Genomic DNA, 21,919 nt, shown 5'->3' with positions numbered 1-21,919 from the left:
TAATTTAGAATTTTTTTAGTTTGTTTGGCTAATTTGGCACTTCGCTAATATTTTAGCTAGCTATCAGCTTCAGTGTTTTCAGCTATCAGCTTCAGCTTTTTCAGTTATCAGCTTCAGATTTTTCAGCTATCAGCTTCAGCTTTTTCAGCTATCAGCTTCAGTGTTTTCAGCTATCAATTTAAGCATCTTCGGCGATTAATCTATCACAGGTAATGCTATATATCTAGTTTTTAAAATGTAAAGATTACAGAAATGAATTATTTTAAATTTAGCTTTGTGTGGCTTTCTGGACGACCATAAATCTTAACGTTTAGGCTCTGATTGTTGGACTTCTTCTGTTAGCTTACAAACCGACCTCACTCCCACATCAGAGAAGAAAACGTGTGGCCCCAAAAGAAACAGTTTGGGTACAGCCCTGATTTAGATGATTCATTTATGATGGAATTACTCCATAAAATAATATTCCTACATACCAGGATGGTGTTAGAAACATGGATAGTTGATATTAACGAGGACAGAGGAAGACTGAAGGTTCTGCTCTGAAATTCACGGGCTGCTACTGGCTTTTAGTCTGATTTTAATACACCTTTTATGGTTTAATAGACATTTTTAATGAATGTTAAACTATTTTTGTTTCCAAAACACCAAATCATTTATTTATATGTTCTGTAAAAGAGTTATATAACTGTTTCTTTGTTTCCAGGTCTGTTAGAATTGATCCACGACAACCTGACAGAATCCAGGAGGACGATCAACCTCCTGCAGCGGATGAACATCTACCAGGAGGTGTTCCTCAGCGTCCTCTACAGATCGCTGCCCATAAAGGTGAGACGACAGAAGTCTGGACTGAACATAAACACAAAGCTTTGAAATTGGGATTTAAAGGGTCTGAAATGAAGCTGTTTTTGTGTCACTAAAGAGAACAAAAGTAGAAAATATAAAGTCCTGCACACTCTGAGTGTAGAGGTTCCCCTTCTCAGATCTGTCTTCTGTCTGTGGTCCAGACTTACCTGGAGCCGGTGTATTTCTACATCTACACGGTCTTCTCGCTCCAGGCTGTGTACGTCATCGCTCTGTACCTCACGGCGTGGCTCCTGTCTGGATCCTGGCTGGCTGGGGCCCTCGCCGGAGTTTGGTACATTCTCAACAGGTGAGTGAGGACTGGGGGGCGGGGCGGCCATTTTTACTCTCAGCTCAAGAAAAATAAACCTCTAAATGGTGAAGAATGGATCCTCTGAAGTCTGTCTTTATGATGGAAAAGAACATGTGTGTTACACAAACCACAACAACACACATCCAGGTCACAACCTCACTGCTGTGCTTGAAATCATCACTTTTTCTACCCATTATATTAAAAGTTAAATGAATTCACATCATTAGATCAAACTATGAATGAAGGTTAGTTCATTTTAATTGTATAAAATCTATTATCAATTCATTATTAGATTCAATTTACGATAAATGTAGATGAAAGTGAAGAGTGAGCGACTTCATTACAATAAAAGCCCCTCAGAGTGATTACCTGATAAACTTAGTTTGTGGCTGCAGTTTCTTTGAATGTTTTAAACCGGCCTCAAAGTGTGACGACTTAGTAACACTATCATCAGGTTCATGCACTCATCATGTACAGCTGATGCTGCCCTCGTTTAAGCTCCATATGATGTTTGCCCTCCGGGTAGCTCATTTTATTTTGTTATTAATGTCCCTATGGTATCTTGCACTTATTTCTAACTTTTATAATTTTGACAAAATATGTTTTTATGGAGAGTAAAATATTGAACACTATTTAAAATTTAAGTTGATTTATTTTATCCTTTTTTTATTCATATTTGTATTAAAGTTACAGTTTTAAAGTTTTAAAAATTGGCATTCTGTTAGCTTTTTGGACTAATTTGGCATTTACTAAGATTTTTTAGGCTATTTTGGAGTCTAGCTAACATTTGAGCTACATGCTAGCTGTTTTAGCTAACCTAAGTTATTTTTTCTTTGCTAATTTGGCATTATTATTACAAAAACGCACAAGAGACCGTACATCAATGCAGACTCTAGAGTTTCTCCTTTTTTCCATTTTTGGATGCTAGTGTGTTTTGCTGGAGGATTTTTGTCACAGAAAAAGTGTCTCTTGGTATAGAAGCTGAAAACTGCTTTTTTAAATTTAACGAGATCAACTTTCTCGTTATAACGAAGAAATTAACTTTGTTTTCTCATTATTGTCTCGTTTTCTAGAAAACCATCTTTGTTTTGTCGGTATAACGGGTTGTTATCTTGTTATCACGAGAAGGCGAACTTCGTTTTCTCGTGATAAAGAGATAATATCTCGTTATCACGAGAAAACGATAAAGAAAAGTAGTGTAGGCTGGTTTGGGCTTCCGTACCTTGGCCCAAAAAAGGTTAAAAACCACTGTTTTAGATGACTCAGCATGTGGTTTGCCTGCAAGGTTCAGTTCAAGTCATCTGGACTTCCTTCACATCCCCCTAGAAGAGGCTGACCTCGACAAAGCAAACGTCACCTTTGGTTTTTCTCTAAAATCAAACCCAGTCTGTCATGTTTTATCAGAAACTAGCGGTCCTGGTCCCACATCGGCCTGGATTATTCACCACCGACTGACAGTTAGTGAGGCTGAAGTGATTGGCAGCACAAGATCAATTCTCCCTATGATTTATAATGAATCTACTGTAATCTAGTGATTTTTTTTTTAATGATTTATCACTAAAACCTTCATTCCTCTTCCCTCTTTCAGGGTGGACACCACCCGGGTGGAGTTCACCATCTCCCTGCGGGAGAACTGGTCTTTGCCCTTCTTAGCTCTGCAGGTCGCTGCGATCACTTGTTACCTCAGACCTCAGCTCACCTCCTTACAGCAGGTACGACACACACACGCTTACACACACGCGAGCTCAAACCACTGACTGCTTCATTGATTGGCCTTGACTCGGTTCCCCTTGATGAAACTCAATAATTCATCATCCATAAAGGCAGCAGCAGCACAGAAGACCTGAAGCTGCAGTGGTTTTCATTAGTATCCAGTTCCAGTGTCAAAGTGGTGTCTGTGTGTGTGTGTGTGTGTGTGTGTGTGTGCGTGCGTGCGTGTGCGTGCGTGTGCGTGCGTGTGCGTGCGTTCCGTCCCTCAGAAGGTGATGGTCTGGCTGATGTTCGTCACGACGTTCTGCTTCTGTCTGACCTGGCAGTTTAACCAGTTCATCCTGCTGGTCCAGGCTCTCATCATCTACAGTCTGGACTGTGTGGACCTCCTGACCACGTCTCAGGTGTGCCGAGCAGCAGACGCTCCAAACTGCAGTTGTTTTAATTCAATAAAAGAATAAAACGTGCAATATTGACTCCACGTACTGATGCACATCGGTTCTTTAGACGTATTCTGTGTTTTAGTTTGATAAATATTTCATGCTCTTTCAGATTAAATGAGCTTTTTCTTTCTTGTATCTTTTCATTAAATTAGGAGGAAGGCATTTCATTTTTAAGCTATACGTACATTTTAAAATATTCAACGATCATAACATTTCAATCATTTTAATTTTGCGATCCGCTACAGCTCGAGGGACAGAGGAGACATTGGCACGCCCATTTCAGCAGCTGCGTCATTAGTCTGAGCGTTTTCAAGCATCTGGTTTTCTCCTGCTCCTGATTTGAATTCAGAAATAATCAGAAACGCAGTTTTACTGTTAAATTATTTTATACAGGTCCTGTACTATGAGAAAAATGCTACGTGAGCATGTTAAAAACCCAAAAGAAGATGATCTAAAACAGATAAGTGACCAATGTGAGTCAACGTGTCTGATCCTCCGTCGTTCCCTGCAGGTCACCACCCTCTACCTGGTTCAGGTGAGCGGCCTGCTGAGCGTCTGGCTTCTCCAGTTCTGTAACTCCATGATCCTGGGCTCTCTGGTCCTGAGCTTCATCGTGGCGGCGCTCTTTGTCAGACATTGCCAGGTCAGTTCTGAGGATGAGAGAAGGTGTAGATGAATCACTCTCCTGTAGCATCTGAGAATGAGAAAAGAAGGCAGAAGGTTTCTGCAGAATGTAGGGAGAACATCCCACTCAGCAGACGTCTCTTTGAATCCCTCTGTTTCCTGTTATCTCTTCACCATGGAAACACGATTCCTGTTTGTATGATGTTCGTTTTTGTCACTAGTAAAACAGCGTCTGTGTTCCTGCAGGCTGATCTGAAAGTAGGAGGTCTGCTGGTTCGTCTGAGCAAAATTCTGCTCCACAGTGTTTTGGTTTTCCTTCTGACCTTCATCATCAACTACCTGACGAAGGTGAACTTCTTCTTCTTCTGCCTTTAACTGTTTTATGTTTTCTTCTACCTGTCCTGATGTGTGTAGAGCAGGGGGGTCAAACTCAATCGCACAGGGGGCCAAAATCCAAAACACACCTTAGGTCGAACAGGATAAAGATTTACTGAACTCACTAAAACTACATTTTCAAAACGTTCAAACTTTTGAACATAATTATGAACTAGATATATAGCATTACCCACAATAATGCTGGAAGCTGAATTTGGCTGCTTAAGATGCTAGTGATGATAGCTGAAAACGCTGAAGCTGATAAATAAAATACACTGAAGCTAATAGCCAGCTAAAATATTAGCTAAACGCCAAATTAGCCTTAAAAAAGGTTAGCCAAAATGGCTAGCATGTAGCTGAAAAAATAGCTAAACTCCAAAATAGCCTAAAACTGAAAAAGCCTAAATTAGCCAAAATTGCTAAACATTAGCTGAACTCCGAAACAACCTAAAAAAAATCTAAATTAGCCAACACAGTTAGCATGTAGCTGAAATATTAGCTAAGCTCCAATACAGCCTTAAAAAAATAGCCAACACAGCTAGCATGTAGCCTAGATATTAGCTAAACTCCAAAATAGCCTAAAAAAAATAAATTAACCAAAACAGTTAGCATGTAGCTGAAATGTCAACTAAACTCCAAAACAGTCTAAAAATGTTTCTGTAAATGCCAAAATAGTGAAAAAGTTAGCAGAATGACAATAAAAAAAATTAAAACTGTAACTTTTTGACATAATTATGAATAATAAAAAGGCAGGAATATTATTGCAGAATAAATCAACTCAAACCTTAAATAACTCTCAGTTTTTTACTCTCCATAAATGTTTTTTTAGAGTTAGAAATAAGAAACATCAGGCCATTTATAGCAATAAAATCAAAGGATCTGGAGGGCCGGATCCGGCCCCCGGGCCTCGACTTTGACATGTGATGTAGGGGGTGTGTCTAGTTCTCCTCTTCCTTAAATTTCCTGATGTTGCCTCCCCTAACTGTGTCGGCTTGGTTTATGTGCTGGTGTAACATCTGAAGCTGATCCTCAGCGCTGACCCCACGACCTCTTCTGTGTTTGTTTACAGAAAGCGCTCCAGGTCAGATCAGACGAACACATCTTCAAATTCATCAAGTCAAAGTTTGCCTTCAGGCCGACAAGGTAAGAACGCACAAACACAAACCGACACACGCGTGTTACGTAGAAACACACCTGCCTTCACTCCAGAATCCATCCAGACACTGAAGTATGAATCATCCAGTTAGTCCTAAAACTGCTCCACAAAACCTCGGATGAATGTGAGTCGGATCATTGATTGAAGGAAATATCAGCTGGGGGGGGGCGGCCAGGTGCTGCTAATCAAAGACTTCATCGAGTGTTTACCTTCCAGGGCGTGAAAGCCTCATGTCGGCTGGAGAACAGGCGTCTGTCCTGAAGCTTTCCTCAGAGTCAAACTCATTTACAGCAGAAGCTTTTAAGTCATTTCTCTGTCCGCTTTAGCTCCATCAGATGAAAACGAGCTCTTACAAGACGCATCTCAGACTCTAAAGCCTCAGCTCATTTCAAATGAACATTTCAGCTCCTTTTGTGCTACAGAAACATGGTCCATACGGGGTCACTATAGAACCAGACATCTGTCAAACACGGTGGAGGAGGGTTCAGGATTAGGACCCAGATACCCATGGAAGACCTTCTCACTGTGACATCAGACAGAATCCTCTCCGATGGGATGTCACTTCTAGCTTACAGGTGTAGACCAGCAAAGCTGACAACTGAACGCTGTTTAACACCATAAATAATCACAGGTAACTTTGGCTTTAAGCTGAAAGGAAAATGTCGGCCTTTGAGTGTCCGTGGATGTTCTTAAATTCACCGATCTTTTCTCATCTTTCACATGGAGGTTTGTCTGGTCACAAACTCATCAAACTGCACTTCAACCTCTGGAGTCTGAAGATTTTAGATTTGAAACCAATCACTGGTTACAACATTTTAACATTCTCCAATTTTTATTTTATTTTAACTCTTTAAAAAGGATTTTTAAGTGTCTTGACGAACTGGCATCTAAACGTTTAAGGACTTTTATTTATGAGCTGGAGAGTTTCAGTAGATCCACCACAGAAGTCTCAGGTGGAAACTGTGAGGTAACATCTTCCAAACCTCCTTTGCTCAATCTGCTCTCTCCGTGACGGAACAGGATCTGGGATTCATCTCCTGCAGATCTGAAGTCTGAATAGTTTCAAAAAGACAAACCAAGTCCTGGTTTAGCAGCACTGCACACGTTTGATCAGATTAAAGTGATCTGCTTTGATCCCTTTGATGTCTCCATGTTTTAAACTCTTTTATGTCATCGTCAGTCTCTCAAATGAACTATTTATCTTTGACTCTGGGTCAGAATCCCATCTGGGGACAAATGCTGCAAATTAGCTTCTGCTTTAAGCATTACGGTAGAAGACTACTTCTTTGCCATATGTCTATTTTTCTATTTAAAAAATCACTCATTCATTCATTTTCATTTCAACATTTTTTTTACAATATTTATTTTATAAATGTCCAACCTAACTGTATTTGTTTTCCTCTCTTAGATCGTTCACAAATCAAAATCCAGATTTTAAAAATCCCTCTTTATTTGAGATTCAAGTGAAAATAGTGACAGATTTTATTCGTTCTATTTTTGATGTTTTTCACATGTATTTCATGCTGACGTTGTCTAACTTTAGCTCCGTTTTCAGTGATTCTGTGAACACGGCGATTTAAGCAACTTTTACCTGTGAAGAAAAGATCTTCTGCAGCTCAACATCTCATAGCCAAAGCTATCGCTAGTGTTAGCGTTAGCATAAATTAGAACCATGAAATCTTAATTCCCTTCATAATTAAACAAATAACATTCAACTTGTAATCTTTGTCTAACTTTAATTGGGCTGTAAGAAAGAAATGATCCACAACTTGTTTAATGTTGTCCATAGGAATTGGGGGCGCTAGCGGTGCGAGATTACTGACATTTGTAGTTTGATTTGTGAACGATCTAAGAGAGGAAAACCAACACAAACAGGTAGGACATTCACAAAATAAATATGGTAAACATTTCCATCATGATTGATACGTTTATCTTTTATTATTCCCATAGAATGATGGTAAACAGCATTCAGCCGTCAACCTTCTTGACCCATGGAGTGGATTCACATTAAACAGTTTGTCTGACATCAAGTGAAAAGCGTCTAATGACGTGGACGTCTGTCCTTCCATTAACTTCCACAAAGGTTTGAATTCTCCAAACTAACCCAAAACTACAGGCCAACATTTTAAGACACAGATTTAATCCACTAAAAATTCTAAAAGAATGTTAAGATATAAATCCCAAACATTTTAATCCCATTTTTAATTACTTAAATCTACAGTGAACTACAGCATTGTGTGTATTTGACTGTAAAGATGTCAGCATGCATCGCACTGCAGAAAAACCCAAATTTAATTTGATCATTTGTGGTAAACTGAACAACCCAATGTTTGACTCCGCCCCCATCAAACCCATCCTGGTGTATGTACATCGATACTCTGGACCTACAGCTGGAGCTCCATCAATAAAAGAATCCATGTATTTCTGAGGACAATAAAAGATGAATGCTCTCTGTAAGCTGAGAGTCGGAGTCTGAGTCCAGGAATGAATTAATGACAAATGTTTTCATCATTTTGGTGAGAAATGGGAAACTCATCTGAATTATATCAGATAATAACTTAAATATGAGTAATGGGCAGAAAACTGATTTGAAACGAGGAAATACATCATCCAAAAAAAAGTAAAAAAATCTAAATTATTAGACGTATATGATACCAAAACAAGGCATTCGAGTTGTGAAGTGGAATATCTGTATGTGACTGGAACAGTATTTGGCAAAGCTGAGAGATTTTCCGTGTTGTAAGTTCTCAGATAGAAGGTGCTGAGAATTCCATCAGAAAATGCTCAAGAGGAACGTCCAGCAAATGAAATAACTTTTCTAGGCTCCACCTACAATAAAAGTTCATTATTTTCAGTTATTAGTTTGTTAATTCAGATAAAATGACCACATGCTACATGGAGTGTTTGAGAACTGGACTGAGTGACTCCTCCCCCTGACATTTCAGACAGGAAGTACCAGCAGACTCTAAGAAGTTAAAATGTCGTAGACTTCAATAGAAACATCTGATCTATCAGGTGATGAGCAGCAGCAAACGTTTGTGGAACACCAGTAGAAGGCCGACCCTGGAGGCCCTTGAGTTTGATACCAGATCTAGATAAAGATTTTATTGTTCATTTAAAGTGTTCTTTATCTGGAAGGCACAGACTGACATGTGGGGTACCTCAAGGCTCCATCCTGGGTCCCACACTTTTTAATCTCTACGTGGTGATGTCATCAGGAGACATGGCGTTAACTTTGATGATGACACTCAGCTGTATGTATCTGTATCTCCTGATGACACTGGACCCATGGACAATCTCTGAAACTGTATTTTAGATGTTAAAATGTAGAAAGGAGAGAACTTCTTGCAGCTCAACCAAGACAGAACAGAAGTCTTGTTCATAGGTTCTGAAGCGAAGGGAGAAAGCGTCCATTTTTACAACCACCTGAGTGATTTCAGACTCAGATCTTAACTAGGGGTCAGAATCAAACTCCTGTGGGGGGTCGTCCTCTGTTGAGGTTTTTTAAAAAGAAATTCAAATGGATTTGTTCATATCAGCTCTAAAGTAGATCTTTGTATTTTATCTTTTATTATTTAACTTATTTTATTTTATTATTGATCTTATTTTATTTATTATTTTATAATTTTTTGTACTTTTTATGCATTAACTTACCTTCATTTATACTTTCATATTTTTTGTTACATTTTAGCTTTTTGAGTGTCTTTTCACTGTGTTTTTTAACATAAAAATGACTTCATAAATGAAATGAATTAGAATTTGACAGAAATATTTTTTTGTCGTGAAAGTTATTCAAGGTATGAACTGACCAATCAGATGCCTCAATAACAGTAGGAGGTCTCATGTCAAACAGTAGAAACATTTGATTGACAGATTTCCAGTTGTAAGGGTGTGGCCTTCACACTCCTGATTGGTCAGAATGGTTGCCATAGAAATGATTGACGTCTGGCTCCAACATGGCGGCGTTCATATTGTGAAAAAATGGCGACTGAATAACTTCATTGTTGGAGCAGGAAGTACATGTCACACTGACTCAGTCCAGTTCTCACGTACAGTCAGTGGCAGGAACATTTAAAGGACGGGACAGAAAGGATTGATTCAAAGCTTTCTAACATTTCTGTGTTCGGACTTGTAAAACCGTCGTGGTAACGAGACTTCCAGAAGAGTTCCCTCTCGTCTTGCACACAAGCGTGCACGGTGTTAAGCGTGCGGCACACCTTCAGAAACCCTGGGCTTTGACTCGCAGTGGCTGCATTATTCAGTGAGCACCAGTGTCACGGCGCCTGCAGTGTTTGTGCGTGTGAATTATAGATCGCAGTAACGGCGCCAGACCTCTCATTGATCAGAGTACGTGTGTAGAACAACTCGGCTCCGGGTGGCAGAAAACACGGCTCACAACCGCCGCCTGAATAATTCAGGAGGCTGGAAAACCCGACTCTGCGCTTCATCCCGGCCTCGGCCGCGCCGCCTCCCGGCTTCTTCCTCCACTGTCTTGGTTTGATCCCTCGAGCCCCGATCGGGGATGGACTGTTCAGGTTTATTGTAAACCGGTTTCCCAGTACACCCTGCAAACTGTGGAGATGGAGCTACACATGAGGAACATACCAAAAGGTCTGTAGACTTCGGAGGAAAGCTCGTTAGTTCTTCATGGATAATGAACTGAAGCTGCTACTGGAGGTGTTGGAGGTTGAATTTTTTATCGCCTCAAAACCTTAAAATCCATATCCTTGAGGTGAAAACTTAGAAATGTAAATACTTTCTCTCTTATTTAGTTTTACAAACTGATCTTTTTAAAGTCTTTACATAATTTTCAGGAAAAACACACGTCAATAATTCCTAAAGTTCCTCTCAGATGTATTTTCTAAAGGTGTTGATGTGTTGTATCGCTTCCTTCAGCTGCCAAGCAGTTCAGAAGGATTTATATTTCCTGTCATGTGACGCACTGACCTTTACGCGTTTCGTCAGTGACCAAAAGCGTCTGGCATCACTGCAGATAAACATGGTTAAAATTCTGCCAGAAGTCCCCGTATATCAAACTCCACAGGCACAATTCTGCCTCCATGAGCGCTCCTGTTGTCCCGCGCGCACGTGGAGGCATTCCTGCGGGTGTAACAACTCCTGTAAAAAACAAAAAAAACAAAACCTGTGTGTGATTGGCCGCTTTTCTATTGGCCCCACCCAGTTACCTTTGCTATGGCAACACTGATGCCATAACTGGATCGTGTGTCATTTGATTTTCAAAGTAAAAAAAATAAAAAAAGACTATTTCATATAATTATGATTTTGTAGACTTTGATAGAGAACTGAAATTCTTTGTGTTCCCATTAAAGTTTTAAATTGAAAACTTTTTGTGTCCCCCCCCCATGATCGAACACTTTTCTTAGAAAATGAATTTAAACGTTCATTATGTGTTCGCTTCATTTTCGATTATCTAAAAAGGAGAACATCAGAAATGATTCCTTTAACTACAATAGTTTAGAAATTGATAAATAAATAAAGACGTCCTTTTTTCATTTTTAGTTTTCATTTGAGAAACAAAGATACGTGAGGATTTAAGGTTTTTCTTCCTTTAATGTGGAGTTTCACACGGGCGCGCAGGAGAAGCTCCACAAGCGCAGTCCTTCACGAGGGGGCGGGGCTAGTTTTAGGAGCGTAAGAATACTCCCACGAATATGGAGAACACGTTTTACAAACGCAGAGAAGAGGTTTCAGGGACGTGTGGAGACTGTGGAGACCGTGGAGCGTGGAACCCCATCCAGATGGAACTGCAGTTCCGTCAAACCCCAAGAATCTGGACGCTTGTTTAACTGTCTCAAACTTTAAGGTTTACTCTAACGAACGCCTGCTGCAGCCGTCTGCTTCAGTCCTTTTGCATCACACTGTCCTCATTTATTCAAAAGTGTTTTAAAATATTGCACTTTAATAAATGATTAATGCAGGTAATTAAAACCTTGTTCGCTGCAAATATTCATATTTGTCCAATTTCTAAGCTCATTACCTTTTGACACTTGATGGAAGACGCAGTGAGCCAACAGGCAATGTTTTAGAGAGATAGAGCGACTGCTTCTCAGACTCCAGGCTAAATAAGGAGCGTTTTCAACAGTTTTATGGATAAATGTGTTAGGAGTTGTTTATCTTCTTCTGTTGGCAGATTATTTTTGCTCATTACCAGTAATACACTTCTAGAAAGTGCATGTTCTCGTTATGTCTTAATCATGGGTCCTACATCAGTAGTTAGTCAGGAGACAGTCAACAGATGTACGTGACGTGATTCGGTCGTGTAACTGAGGTCTAAGGTGGTCTTTACATCGCACAGACAGTACTTCCAACAGTGGTTCCATGTCCCGGGCTGCGGATCGGTACCGGTCTGTGGGACAGTTGGTACTGCGGAGAGAGAAAACCACCGACATTTATCCCATTTTATTTTCTAATCCGATTCTGATGGAAGTTTTATTGTGGAAAACTACTGGAGTCCATCCACCGCGACCGCTAAACTGAAACCTGCAAGCTAGCAAAGTTAATCAAAAACAAACATATTTGGAAAGTTTCTTTTGGCAAGAAATGATCCAGTGAGGAAAAAGTTTGTCTTCTACCAAAAACTGAAGAGAAACTGACTAATCTTATGTTGATGCTGCTAATAAAGTTTTCAAACTGTGGATTCACATTATTATTATATTTAGAAAACATCAGTTTTATTTATTTAATTTTTTTTAATTCATCCATTGCACCTTAAAAATCGGACGAGGCTGAAGTTACTGTTTGATCTCTTTAGCTTCAGTTATGGGTTGAAGGAAAATCAAAATCACATTTTAACGGTTTTCATACAAAATCTAGTGTACAAATAACATTTAAAGCAGCTGCAGATATTTGACAAAAGATGAAGATAAACCTCATCCTCCAAAGTTAAGTGAAACTGGAAGCTAAAAATACAAATCAGACGCCCTCTTTGGCCTCATTCAGGCCGCTCTGTGAAATGAAACCTCTGCCTGCGACCGTTTCTTATTGTTCTGGAGTTTTACAGCTTACAGTGAATATACATCAGAGAATCTATCATATAGATTCAGCACAGCCCAGCTTCAGTGTTGGTCCACAGAAACACTGTAAATATAGTCAGGATTTCTGTTGGGGACACAGTCAAACCCCGTCTTCTCTGAGAATAACATGTTAGTGTTTGTCTGTCAGTGGAGATTCTTGGTTTTGCAGCAGCTTATTTTGACTGATAAATCTTAATGTGAGATTCTAATCACTCCTGGAGATCATTAATCATCTGTCATTTTCATCCTCCTCCTCCTCATCCTCTTTCCTCCTCCTCCTCCTTCTCCTCCGCCTCCTCCTCCTCCTCCTGCAGGGATTTTGATGCCAGTCTTTATCTGTGCGAGGAGGCGTTTGGCCTGCTCCCCCTGGACACTCTGGAGCGCCTGGCCGACACCCTGCTGTTGTACCCCTACATCCCCACACTGCTGCTGCTCAGTGGCACGCTGGCAATAGCAGCTTTGAAGAACCTGAGGTATTGTGCTGCTAAAACAGAGTAAACATCACAAACAACATTTTTTTCCCATGAGGATTTGCATGAGTTCCAGCTGCTGCCTTGCTCACGGGCTGACTGTTTCGCAAAAAGGGCGTTCGTTAGTGGCAGTTAGACTTCCTTTTCCTGCTCAGTGTTTAGGCTGTTTCTGACCAAAAGAACAAGAAAAGTGAAAAAATACTGAGTTTTTATTCCAAAAACTCAAGAAGAAACAACTAACCAAAAAAAAATTCCTAACAGATACTATTGTCCACTAAAACGATAGAAAAGACTTATTTTGAAAGGCTTATATTGTCGTTCAGACTAAACTATATCCATATATATGATCATATATTACCTGTGACACATTATTTGTGAAATATAAACTATTTTTCGTGATTTTTTTTCTCGAAGGCTCCGCCTTTCGCTGTTTGTGGGTGTCGCCCATTTCATGACGTCATCCTTGAGCGGTCCTCGGCAGTATGTCTGTGTTTACCCACGAAAACAAACATCCGGATTTTCTTAAGATGGATGTTCATATCGTATATCTGCCTTTAGTAGCTACAACCAGTGTAGCGATGGGTGGGGCTAACGGCTGAGCAGCGAAGTTAGCAGATGATCACCACTAGCTGAGCAGAAATTTGTTTTTGGTGGTTCTCGCAGCGCAGACTGAAAGAGGCCGTTCTCAATTTGTGACATCAGTTTGTGAGAATCGTCTCGTTTTCATGGGTTTGGGAGGGGCTGATGCCCAGAGCGAAGGTTTTAGAGGAATCCTCAGAAATGTGTGAAGAGATAAAAATCCTGCTTTGGGTTTATTACGAACATTATGATGCACTTAAAAGCTCAAAAGGTTGATTTTACATGAAACAGGCCCTTAAAAACAACTGAACACTCATATACTCATGAGCATATATACAATGAAGGATATTCATCATTTTCTGTTGGTTTTATTGGAAAAGCAGAAAGAAAAGTGAAAGTTCCTCCTGCAAGAACAGAACAGATCAGAATTTAAACGGTCTTTATATTTTGTTTATTGCTTTTTTCCGCCTTAAATGACATAGTATTTTCATTTTATTGATCCCTACACAAACAAAGGGAGTTAAATGACAGATCCTTTAAAAAAACTTTAGTCAAAAAATCAAAGTTGTTCTAAAAGTTTCTTTAATGTAATAAAAATAACAAAAATTAAACTGTAGATTGTGTACTGAAGTGTTTTCTCTGTAAAAGGGGATCCCAAAGTGATTTACACTTTGAAATTAAACAGAAAAGAAAAAAAATAGTAGTTGAAAGTTCTGTGTTTTTGTGGAGGAGGATGTGGGAGGGCAGCGCTCTGAAACTGACCCTGCTGCCTGAGAGGGTCAGACGTCCGCCCCTCCCCCCTGCAGGTGAGCCTCATGGCTGCAGGTGATGTTTGTTGGATAGATGGTCGTAGGACTTCCTGAAGCGTCTGTAAATGAAACACTTCAGCCCCGAGGAATCCTGGGATTTTCACCCCTCCCCCCCATCCCCCCCCGCATCGGTGATGCTGCGGCTCGCTCTGGAAAACAGAATTCCACTCCGGCTGCTTCATTTGCCTCTGGTTGAAGGTGAGGGGTCGCGGTGAACTAATCACATTTGCATTGAGCTCAGCCTCTGCTGGCGGACGGCGAGAATACTAAACTCCAAGAACAAAGAGCTGTTTGCCAATTCAGGAATTAATTCAGTCCAGTTTAGCCCCCCCTCCTGCAGGAGGAAGAGTCCGATTTGATTTACATTCAGAAGTGAGCCAGCGTCCGTCTGATTCAGCGCAGGAAGCCAGAACGTGGGAGGAACGCTCTGTCTGCGCTGACTCCTGCAGGCAGAACCGGTGGTGGGCGTGGATCATCACACGTGTGCTAATGAAATGTGAATATGAGAATAATCCCACCTCCACCCACCGCCCTGCCTCTCCTCCAGCCTGCCATGTTTCATGCATGGCTCCTCTCTCGCCCTCTCCTGTTCTCCAGCAGGTCCGAGGGAGGTTCTGAGGAGAAGGACGGAGCGGCGGAGGCTTTCCGTCCAGATGTGGCCTATAATCTGTTGCACACGCTGCTCTACGGCCTCGTGGCTTTCAGCACCATGAGGTGAGCGCGCTCGCTTCCACACTCCTCACATTCTCAGAAAAGACTTCTTTGGTTCTACTTTTCTTTTTGAAACTTCACCAAAAACACTCAGGAGTGGATGTTAAATCTCAAGTGCCGATTAAATCCATCCCACCTAGAGCTTTAACGGTCCACTTTAGTCTCCATCTGCTTCGGCGCCGTCGCATCGCGACTCCACGCGCTGCAGAAGGACACCGCAGGAACCAGCAAAGTTCAGGCCTGAACCTGATTCTCAAACGGCCCAGACTGATCAGAGCGGATACAGAGTTCCATTTGAGAATTAGGATTAATAATGAATGAAAATCTCTTCTGGTGTATCCAAACGTTTGGACCAGAGTTTGTGTCCCCCAATAATCCAGAACAAATTTCAGTTTCAATCAATCAATCGATTAAATCAGGGGGGCCTAAGCGCCGGCCCTGGGGCCAGGTCACTGCGCAGGCTGCTTTAAAACAAACTTTTCTTCATCTTCTGGACAAAAACAAGCAGAAAGAGGTGAACTTTCTCTCTGAACTGATGCTTTATAAAACCTAAAGGGACGACCAGAATATATATTAGATAGATGGATGGATGGGTGGGCTTTATATCCCGACTCATAGTCCAATAGGTGAACATTGCTACTACTACTATTATTACTTTCCTTTGCCGCTGCAGTCGAGGCTCAGTGACGTGTTGTGTTACTTTGACGGAGTAAATAATCAATTTCTGTGAAAAATTGATCTAAACTGACCAAAATAACATGAGTAAAGTACTAAAAACGGATTGGATGTTTATTTCTTTTATAAGTGACCGTGGTATAAGTGGGATAATGCCAGACGAAGTGTTTTAACTCACGTGGTGGAAATCTGAGCCGTCTGAGACCGAGCAGAAGACGGTTGTTAAAATAATTTGCATTAACAAATATTAAAGCGTTAATTTTCCTTTTAATTAATCACGTGTGTTAACGTGTTGACAGCGATAGTTTGAATAAATCCAAGCGGTCTCATTCAAAATTGGTCAGCAAAGTATAAGGTTTGAATCCGTGAACCATCCGCACAAGGATTTCAAATCGCAGAACTTCCATTATTCTTTCTCTCGTTTCTTTGCCCCGCCCTCGTAGTTCTTGGCCAATGACGGAAGAGATCTTTAGTCATGTGGATTTGTTTACAAGCTTTGGTTTGAAACAGAAATCTGTGGTTGGCTGCACGGATCAGGACTCAATCTGCACCTAATTAATTGTATTTGGTCCAGACCAATTGACTTTTCCATTTTGAATACACTTTTTTTTTTTGCAAAATAGGCCTTAAATACCACATATTTAGAATTTTTCATTAATTATTTATTTCCTATAGAGTCAGATTTTTCTCTAAATGTCGATTGAATTAAAAATAGTCTGAACCAAAAGTAGACTTTAATCAGATCAAACCTTTATTTATACTGTTACAAACCAAAACTCTAGTCCATGTGTACATTTTGACTGAGGCTGACTAGAACCAGTTCAATCTGGATATTCAATCACTTCACTTTCTCCTCCAAAAAGGAGGCGGAGCCTGCTGGTCCTCATGTCCAAACCTTAGTGGCAGGTTTTGTTTTGCCCTCTTTTAAAGGGGAACCAAACCCTAAATGTACTTTTTTTGGCTGTTGACCTCTATAAATGGGGCTTTAAAACTCCTGTCTGTTGGTTATCGACACATTTTTGATGAATTAAATTAAACCTGTTTAAATTCCTGAAAATATAGTCAAAAACTGTCTGCGTGCTGCCCCCTACAGGTCAAAACAATGTATTGCAATTGAATTTTGTGATTGGTCAACTGGTGTAAGTCCCAGAACTTACAGCGACTCTAGTATAAAAGCCCCGCCCATCTCTGATTCTGTAACTGTAACTCAGTCACATTTTTCAAACCCCCCCGGGGGATTAATAAAGTATATTGATTGATTGATTGATTGATTGATTGAATGCAGTCAGCCTCCAACTGCCCTGTTTGGTTATCCTTTAAGTGGTAGAGGTGTGAACTTCCAACAAGCTTACTCCTGATTGGAGAGAGTGGTTGCCATAGAAATGTCGACTCAGTCTGACTGACCAATCACTGCTTTCAGACGTCATCTGGGTCCAATATCTGTCATTTAATTTGTGAAAAAACGGTGACTGAATTGATATCATTTGGTTGGAACCAGAAGAAAACCATTTTCTGTGGGTGATGTCACAATGACTCGCTCCAGTTCTTATGTACAGTCATGGAACAGCAGAGACAGGAACAAATGTTACACCGTTTCTGATCAGGATCCGTCCCGTTTGGACCTCCCGGTTCGCTGTGGACGGGTTAGTTAGTGCAGATGTTAGTGGTTCAGACTCTCCAGCTCCGTTTATACAGATCGCTCATACGACGCTCACTGTCACCGTCAGAAACTCTGAACCCCCACAAGAGAAAAGGAAGGCAGAAAAAGACAGAAGCTTTTAAAACGCACAACCACTGACACGTCTGAAGTCAGCACTTTCTGTGAAACGCTGATTTCAAAGAGAAAGGCCAAAAGTGCAGACTCCATTTGTTTCTGTCAGACTGCTTCTTTGCATTCAAAGAGGAGTTTTAGTTTTTGCCCCCCTCCCTCCCTCCCTCCTCTCTCGGCTCCGTCTTTAAAACCTTCCACGTTTCTTTCATCTGTTCGTCGGCTGATTTAATTTTCTCGCTCGTTTGTTCGTCTGCCGCAGAAAGCACTTGATCTGGATAAGCAATTAAAAGGTTAAGTTTTTGACACGGAGCTAGCTTCACCGTCTGAGGATTAGCAAAGACCTCCGTGTGAGAACCACCTCTGAAGTCGGGATTAGGATGCAGACGCTGCCGTAAAGCCTGTCTGTCCCTGTTCCCCTCAGAATGAAGTACATATGGACGGGCCACATGTGTGCGGTCGCAGCTCACGGCGTGTGCAGCGCCGAGCTCTGGACTCTGCTTCTGCGCGCCCTCCGCTGCAACTCCAGGATCCTGGTACTGTCTGACTTTTCCTCATTTTCTCTGTCAGAGTTACTCATCCTTAAGCCGTAGTCCCAACTGGTGAATATGAGCTGTCAGGAGGAGAAAAAGGGATAAAGCCGTATAACACGTCAGAGTCAAGGCCCGGGGGCCAGATCCGGCCCTCCGCGTAATACAGTTTTTAGGATATTTTGAAGTGTGGAGGCACTGGACAGCCCGCCGATGTCCCGCCTCCAGAGCCATATACCTCACTGTGATTGGTTCGTTGAGTTCTGCACACAACAACTGTCATTCATATCAGCCCACGTACAGTACTCTTTCATATGAAGACCGGGGCTGCAGATGGCCCGCGGGCCGCGAGGTTGAGAGCCCTGCCTTAGAAGAACTGTTCTGGACACCCCTCCCCCTGCAATTGGAGGGGGAGGGAAGAATTCTGATTTGGCTTCAGACTACGGTCACATATGCCGCCAACCAGTGACCTAAATGCAAGTCTTTCAGCAAATTCAGCAGCAAAATTTGTAATTGGGAGTCACAGTTTTAAGAGGTAGCTGCGGAGATTTTCAGAAGAAGTACACATTTTATGAAAACCGTACGATTTTTTTAACATAGGTCAATGATCACGCAGCCACATTTGGAGGTCGCACAGTCGCAGTATAGCGACAGGCAGGTAGCAGAGAGGCAGCAGCGCGATAATTGATTGACAGGATCTCCAAGGTCCCCAAAATCGTTTGATGATCGTCTGATTTCAGACTGCCTCCCTCCAACCAGCCCGTTAGCTGCTGTCCTTCTCACACAGTCCAAATGTTAGAAACTGTACGGTACCAACGCTGGCACACGAGGGCTGTTGACATGGGCTGGGGGGCGATGCCCAGACGTCAATCTGGGGATACATCGGCCACTGTGGGTCCAGATGTGGAGACAGCATTGATCATGGCGTTAGTACCACCGCAGCGACTCTGAGACCTGCATGATGACCAATTGCTGTTGATGGTGAGAAGAATACGAAGAAGATGGAGCTTTCTTGGAAGGCATGTTGTCTAAAAATATGTACATTTGTAAAATGACAAGATTATAACGTGTGCTCAAAGTCTGAGTTGGGAATCGCCCACTTTTTATATACCCCCCTGGACAGTCGCCGTCCAAAGACATCTACACATCACATCGTCCAATCAGAGCTGCTGCTGGCCGATTTTGTAATGGTGCCATTCCCAACGCCTGATAGCCGTCTGTCTGCTGATGTCTACGTTCATGACCACGTCAGTGATTTTTCTAAATTATCGGGCAGCAAAATGATCATGAAATCGTGAAGACTGTTGATGCCTCCTCATCGCGCGGTGGCAGCGGTATTTGTGACCGTATCGCTCAAATGCATGTTCAGAATGTCAGAATTCCTCCAGAAATCCTTTATGGAATCTGTCCCTTGAGTAAACTCAGGCGCCTCATAGAAATGATCTGATCCCAAACTCATTTAGATTAAATTTTAATCAAAAATGTAAATATTTTTCCAGGTTTGATGGGAATTGTGGTTCTCTTTTTCCTGTATCAGCGTTTGTTCTTACTTGGATTAAAGGATCTCCTCCAGCTACAAATCTGTTTCCCTCCTTTCAGACAGGATTCATTCATATGAAAAAGAAATGTTAATTAATATAATTTTACAGCATTTATCGATTAAAATCTCAGCAGTTTATAGATCTTCTTTGTTTTATTATTTAGAAAATGATCTGGACTCACAGTGACTGCAAATCTTTATCAAGTATGTGAATAATTTTACTTAAAACACGTCGGCTGCATATATTTAAAGGTTTCAGATGATCTGCTGGCTTCATAAAACCTCAGCTGATCATATTATTACTCATCAGACCACTAGGTGTCAGTGTGGTCATAAAAGAACGGATCAATGATGATCAGAAGTAAAGTTGCTGCTCGTTCATCTCTGTTCTGATACTTTCAGCTCTTTCATTGTTTTTATCTCCTTTCTTGTTGCAGCTGAGGATTGTCCGGTACGCCGTCCCCCTGCTCGTGATTGGTTTCCTGTATTTCAAGGTATTTGGAGGCAGTCATGAAATGTTCTTCCCGGGCGGGTTTGATCCTCCGCTTCACAGTTTTCTCTGCTCCATCTTCAGTTCTGGCCCAAACTGATGAATGAGCTGTCGGAGCTCCGGGAGTTCTACGACCCGGACACGGTGGAGCTCATGACCTGGATTAGGTGTGTTCACATACGCGCACACACTCCTCTGAATCTGGAGCACATGTTAAGCTGATGTAAATTTCATTAGCTTGTTTCAGTGGCTCAGGCTTCTGGTTGCCTGGTGCTCATGATTGGCGTGTGTGTGTGCGTGCGCGCTGGTTTGCACGTGTCTGACTGATGAGTGATGAGAGCCGATGGGTTGTCATGAATAAGACATGGCGGTGCTGGAAAGAACCCATCTGTTGGCAGAGCTTGAACCCACCTCGGGGTATCTGAGCGTTCCATCCAGAACGCCAGTCTGATGGGAGCAGAGAGCCACGCCCACATTTGCTTGTTGTGTATTTTTGTCATTCTCTGGTCATGAAGTTGCCTGTGGAGTTTTAACCGTTTCTAGCCTCTTTCTTCATCTGTTCTCCTCACTATCTGGCCAAAGATGCTTTTTCTATTTCTGTTGTGAATGGTTGACAAGGTCAGCAACTTTCAGAGTTCACTCCCCCACTTCCTGTGTAGCCCCGCCCATTTTCCCCCAGTTCCCTTTTGCAGTTTTTGTCTTTAAATGCAAATGAAGCTTATTTTGACTTGAATCTTGACTCAAATAGAACTAAAGTGCATTTTGTTACATTAGAAAATGTAGAAAGTTCACACCACAGTTTTGAGATTTAAAACAACAACAGACTAATCAACTATTGACTATTTTAATAGTCAGTCTAGTCCTGACTAGTAGACTCATCGTGTCAGCCCGACCATCACCTGTTCCCTTTAAACTTGGATCCTTTCTCCATGTACAGATCCAGAGGTGACAGTGACTGTTTCTATCATTGGAAGTCTGTGTGGATGCATGATAGAATGTGTGTTCATCTTCACATTCTAGTCATGGACGTCCTGCACTCCCCACATCTTTGCTGACCGAGTAACTTTAAAGCAGAGCGGCTCGTGTTGATGAAGTTGTTGACCTCTGAAGGCTGACTCACAGCGCACCAGCTGGGCCTCGCCAGAGTCCATCTGGTCCCAAAGTACGGCATCGGTATCGCTGTGGTGCCGCCCCCTGGAGCTAGTCGCTCCTTACATAGTTCTGTCACGACGCTGGCCTCTGGATTGGAGAACGGGACAGTGGAGCTGTGAGGAGGAGCTGTGACCGACCCATAGGAGTGGAAGCCACCCCCCACCGCCGCGGTGTACGTGCTGGCTGTGCCGGTGCACTGGCGGTTAAGAGTTTGTGAGCGGAACGCTGTGCAGGGAGCAATCAAACCTCCTGTGGGGATGCTGGCCCGGTCCGACCGGTGCGTAGACCATGATTCTGATTTTTAAACTACAGCTTCTTGGTAACTTGTGGAGTGTGACTCTGGTGTGTCTGTCAGTGAAGTGCAGGGTCATGGTAGGTGAGGCACTGACCTCATCAGTCAGATTTACAAACATATGAACCTACAGAGCAGCTGATTCACCATTTGATTCAGATTTAATCTCAACATTTTTCTTCCGTTTTCAAACTAGCATAAAAAAACAGACAAACTGTAATTATTGACTCACTTTTACATTGAACTGAAGTCGGTGTGCTGCTCCTTCTGAGTTACGTGCCTGCAACTAACTAGCTAGCACTCGTTCTTTTATTCTGGGCTCACCAGCGCCCTCTGCTTTGAGGCAGGTGTACTGCACGCCTCTGTGTATTTCTAAAGCTCAAAAAAAGACTAAATGAGTCACAAACT

General features: G+C 41.8%; 1 protein-coding gene across 5 annotated transcripts in view; it reads left to right on the top strand.

Moving 5' to 3' along the window:
* dpy19l3 (dpy-19 like C-mannosyltransferase 3) overlaps positions 1-21,919 on the top strand; it is a 94,426-nt gene that overhangs the window by 16,682 nt on the left and 55,825 nt on the right. For 3 of the 5 annotated variants that reach the window (XR_002921669.2, XM_024294981.2, XM_024294979.2), the window contains 12 exons: positions 704-825; positions 1,005-1,150; positions 2,742-2,865; positions 3,133-3,267; positions 3,818-3,949; positions 4,177-4,278; positions 5,375-5,448; positions 12,810-12,968; positions 14,951-15,067; positions 17,932-18,043; positions 20,015-20,071; positions 20,152-20,234. Coding sequence is in view for 4 of the 5 variants with exons in the window: in XM_024294981.2 (XP_024150749.1) it covers positions 704-825; positions 1,005-1,150; positions 2,742-2,865; positions 3,133-3,267; positions 3,818-3,949; positions 4,177-4,278; positions 5,375-5,448; positions 12,810-12,968; positions 14,951-15,067; positions 17,932-18,043; positions 20,015-20,071; positions 20,152-20,234 (1,363 nt within the window). In the remaining variant the exon portion in view is untranslated. The remainder of the gene's footprint in view (positions 1-703; positions 826-1,004; positions 1,151-2,741; positions 2,866-3,132; positions 3,268-3,817; positions 3,950-4,176; positions 4,279-5,374; positions 5,449-12,809; positions 12,969-14,950; positions 15,068-17,931; positions 18,044-20,014; positions 20,072-20,151; positions 20,235-21,919) is intronic. The other 2 variants (XM_024294982.2, XM_024294980.2) reach the window with 2 other exon arrangements.

This window comes from Oryzias melastigma, linkage group LG3, assembly GCF_002922805.2.
Source record: "Oryzias melastigma strain HK-1 linkage group LG3, ASM292280v2, whole genome shotgun sequence".
Lineage (NCBI taxonomy): Eukaryota > Metazoa > Chordata > Actinopteri > Beloniformes > Adrianichthyidae > Oryzias > Oryzias melastigma.
The sequence above is the reverse complement of the archived record's forward strand: the minus strand, read 5'-3'. Positions and strand labels throughout refer to the sequence as shown.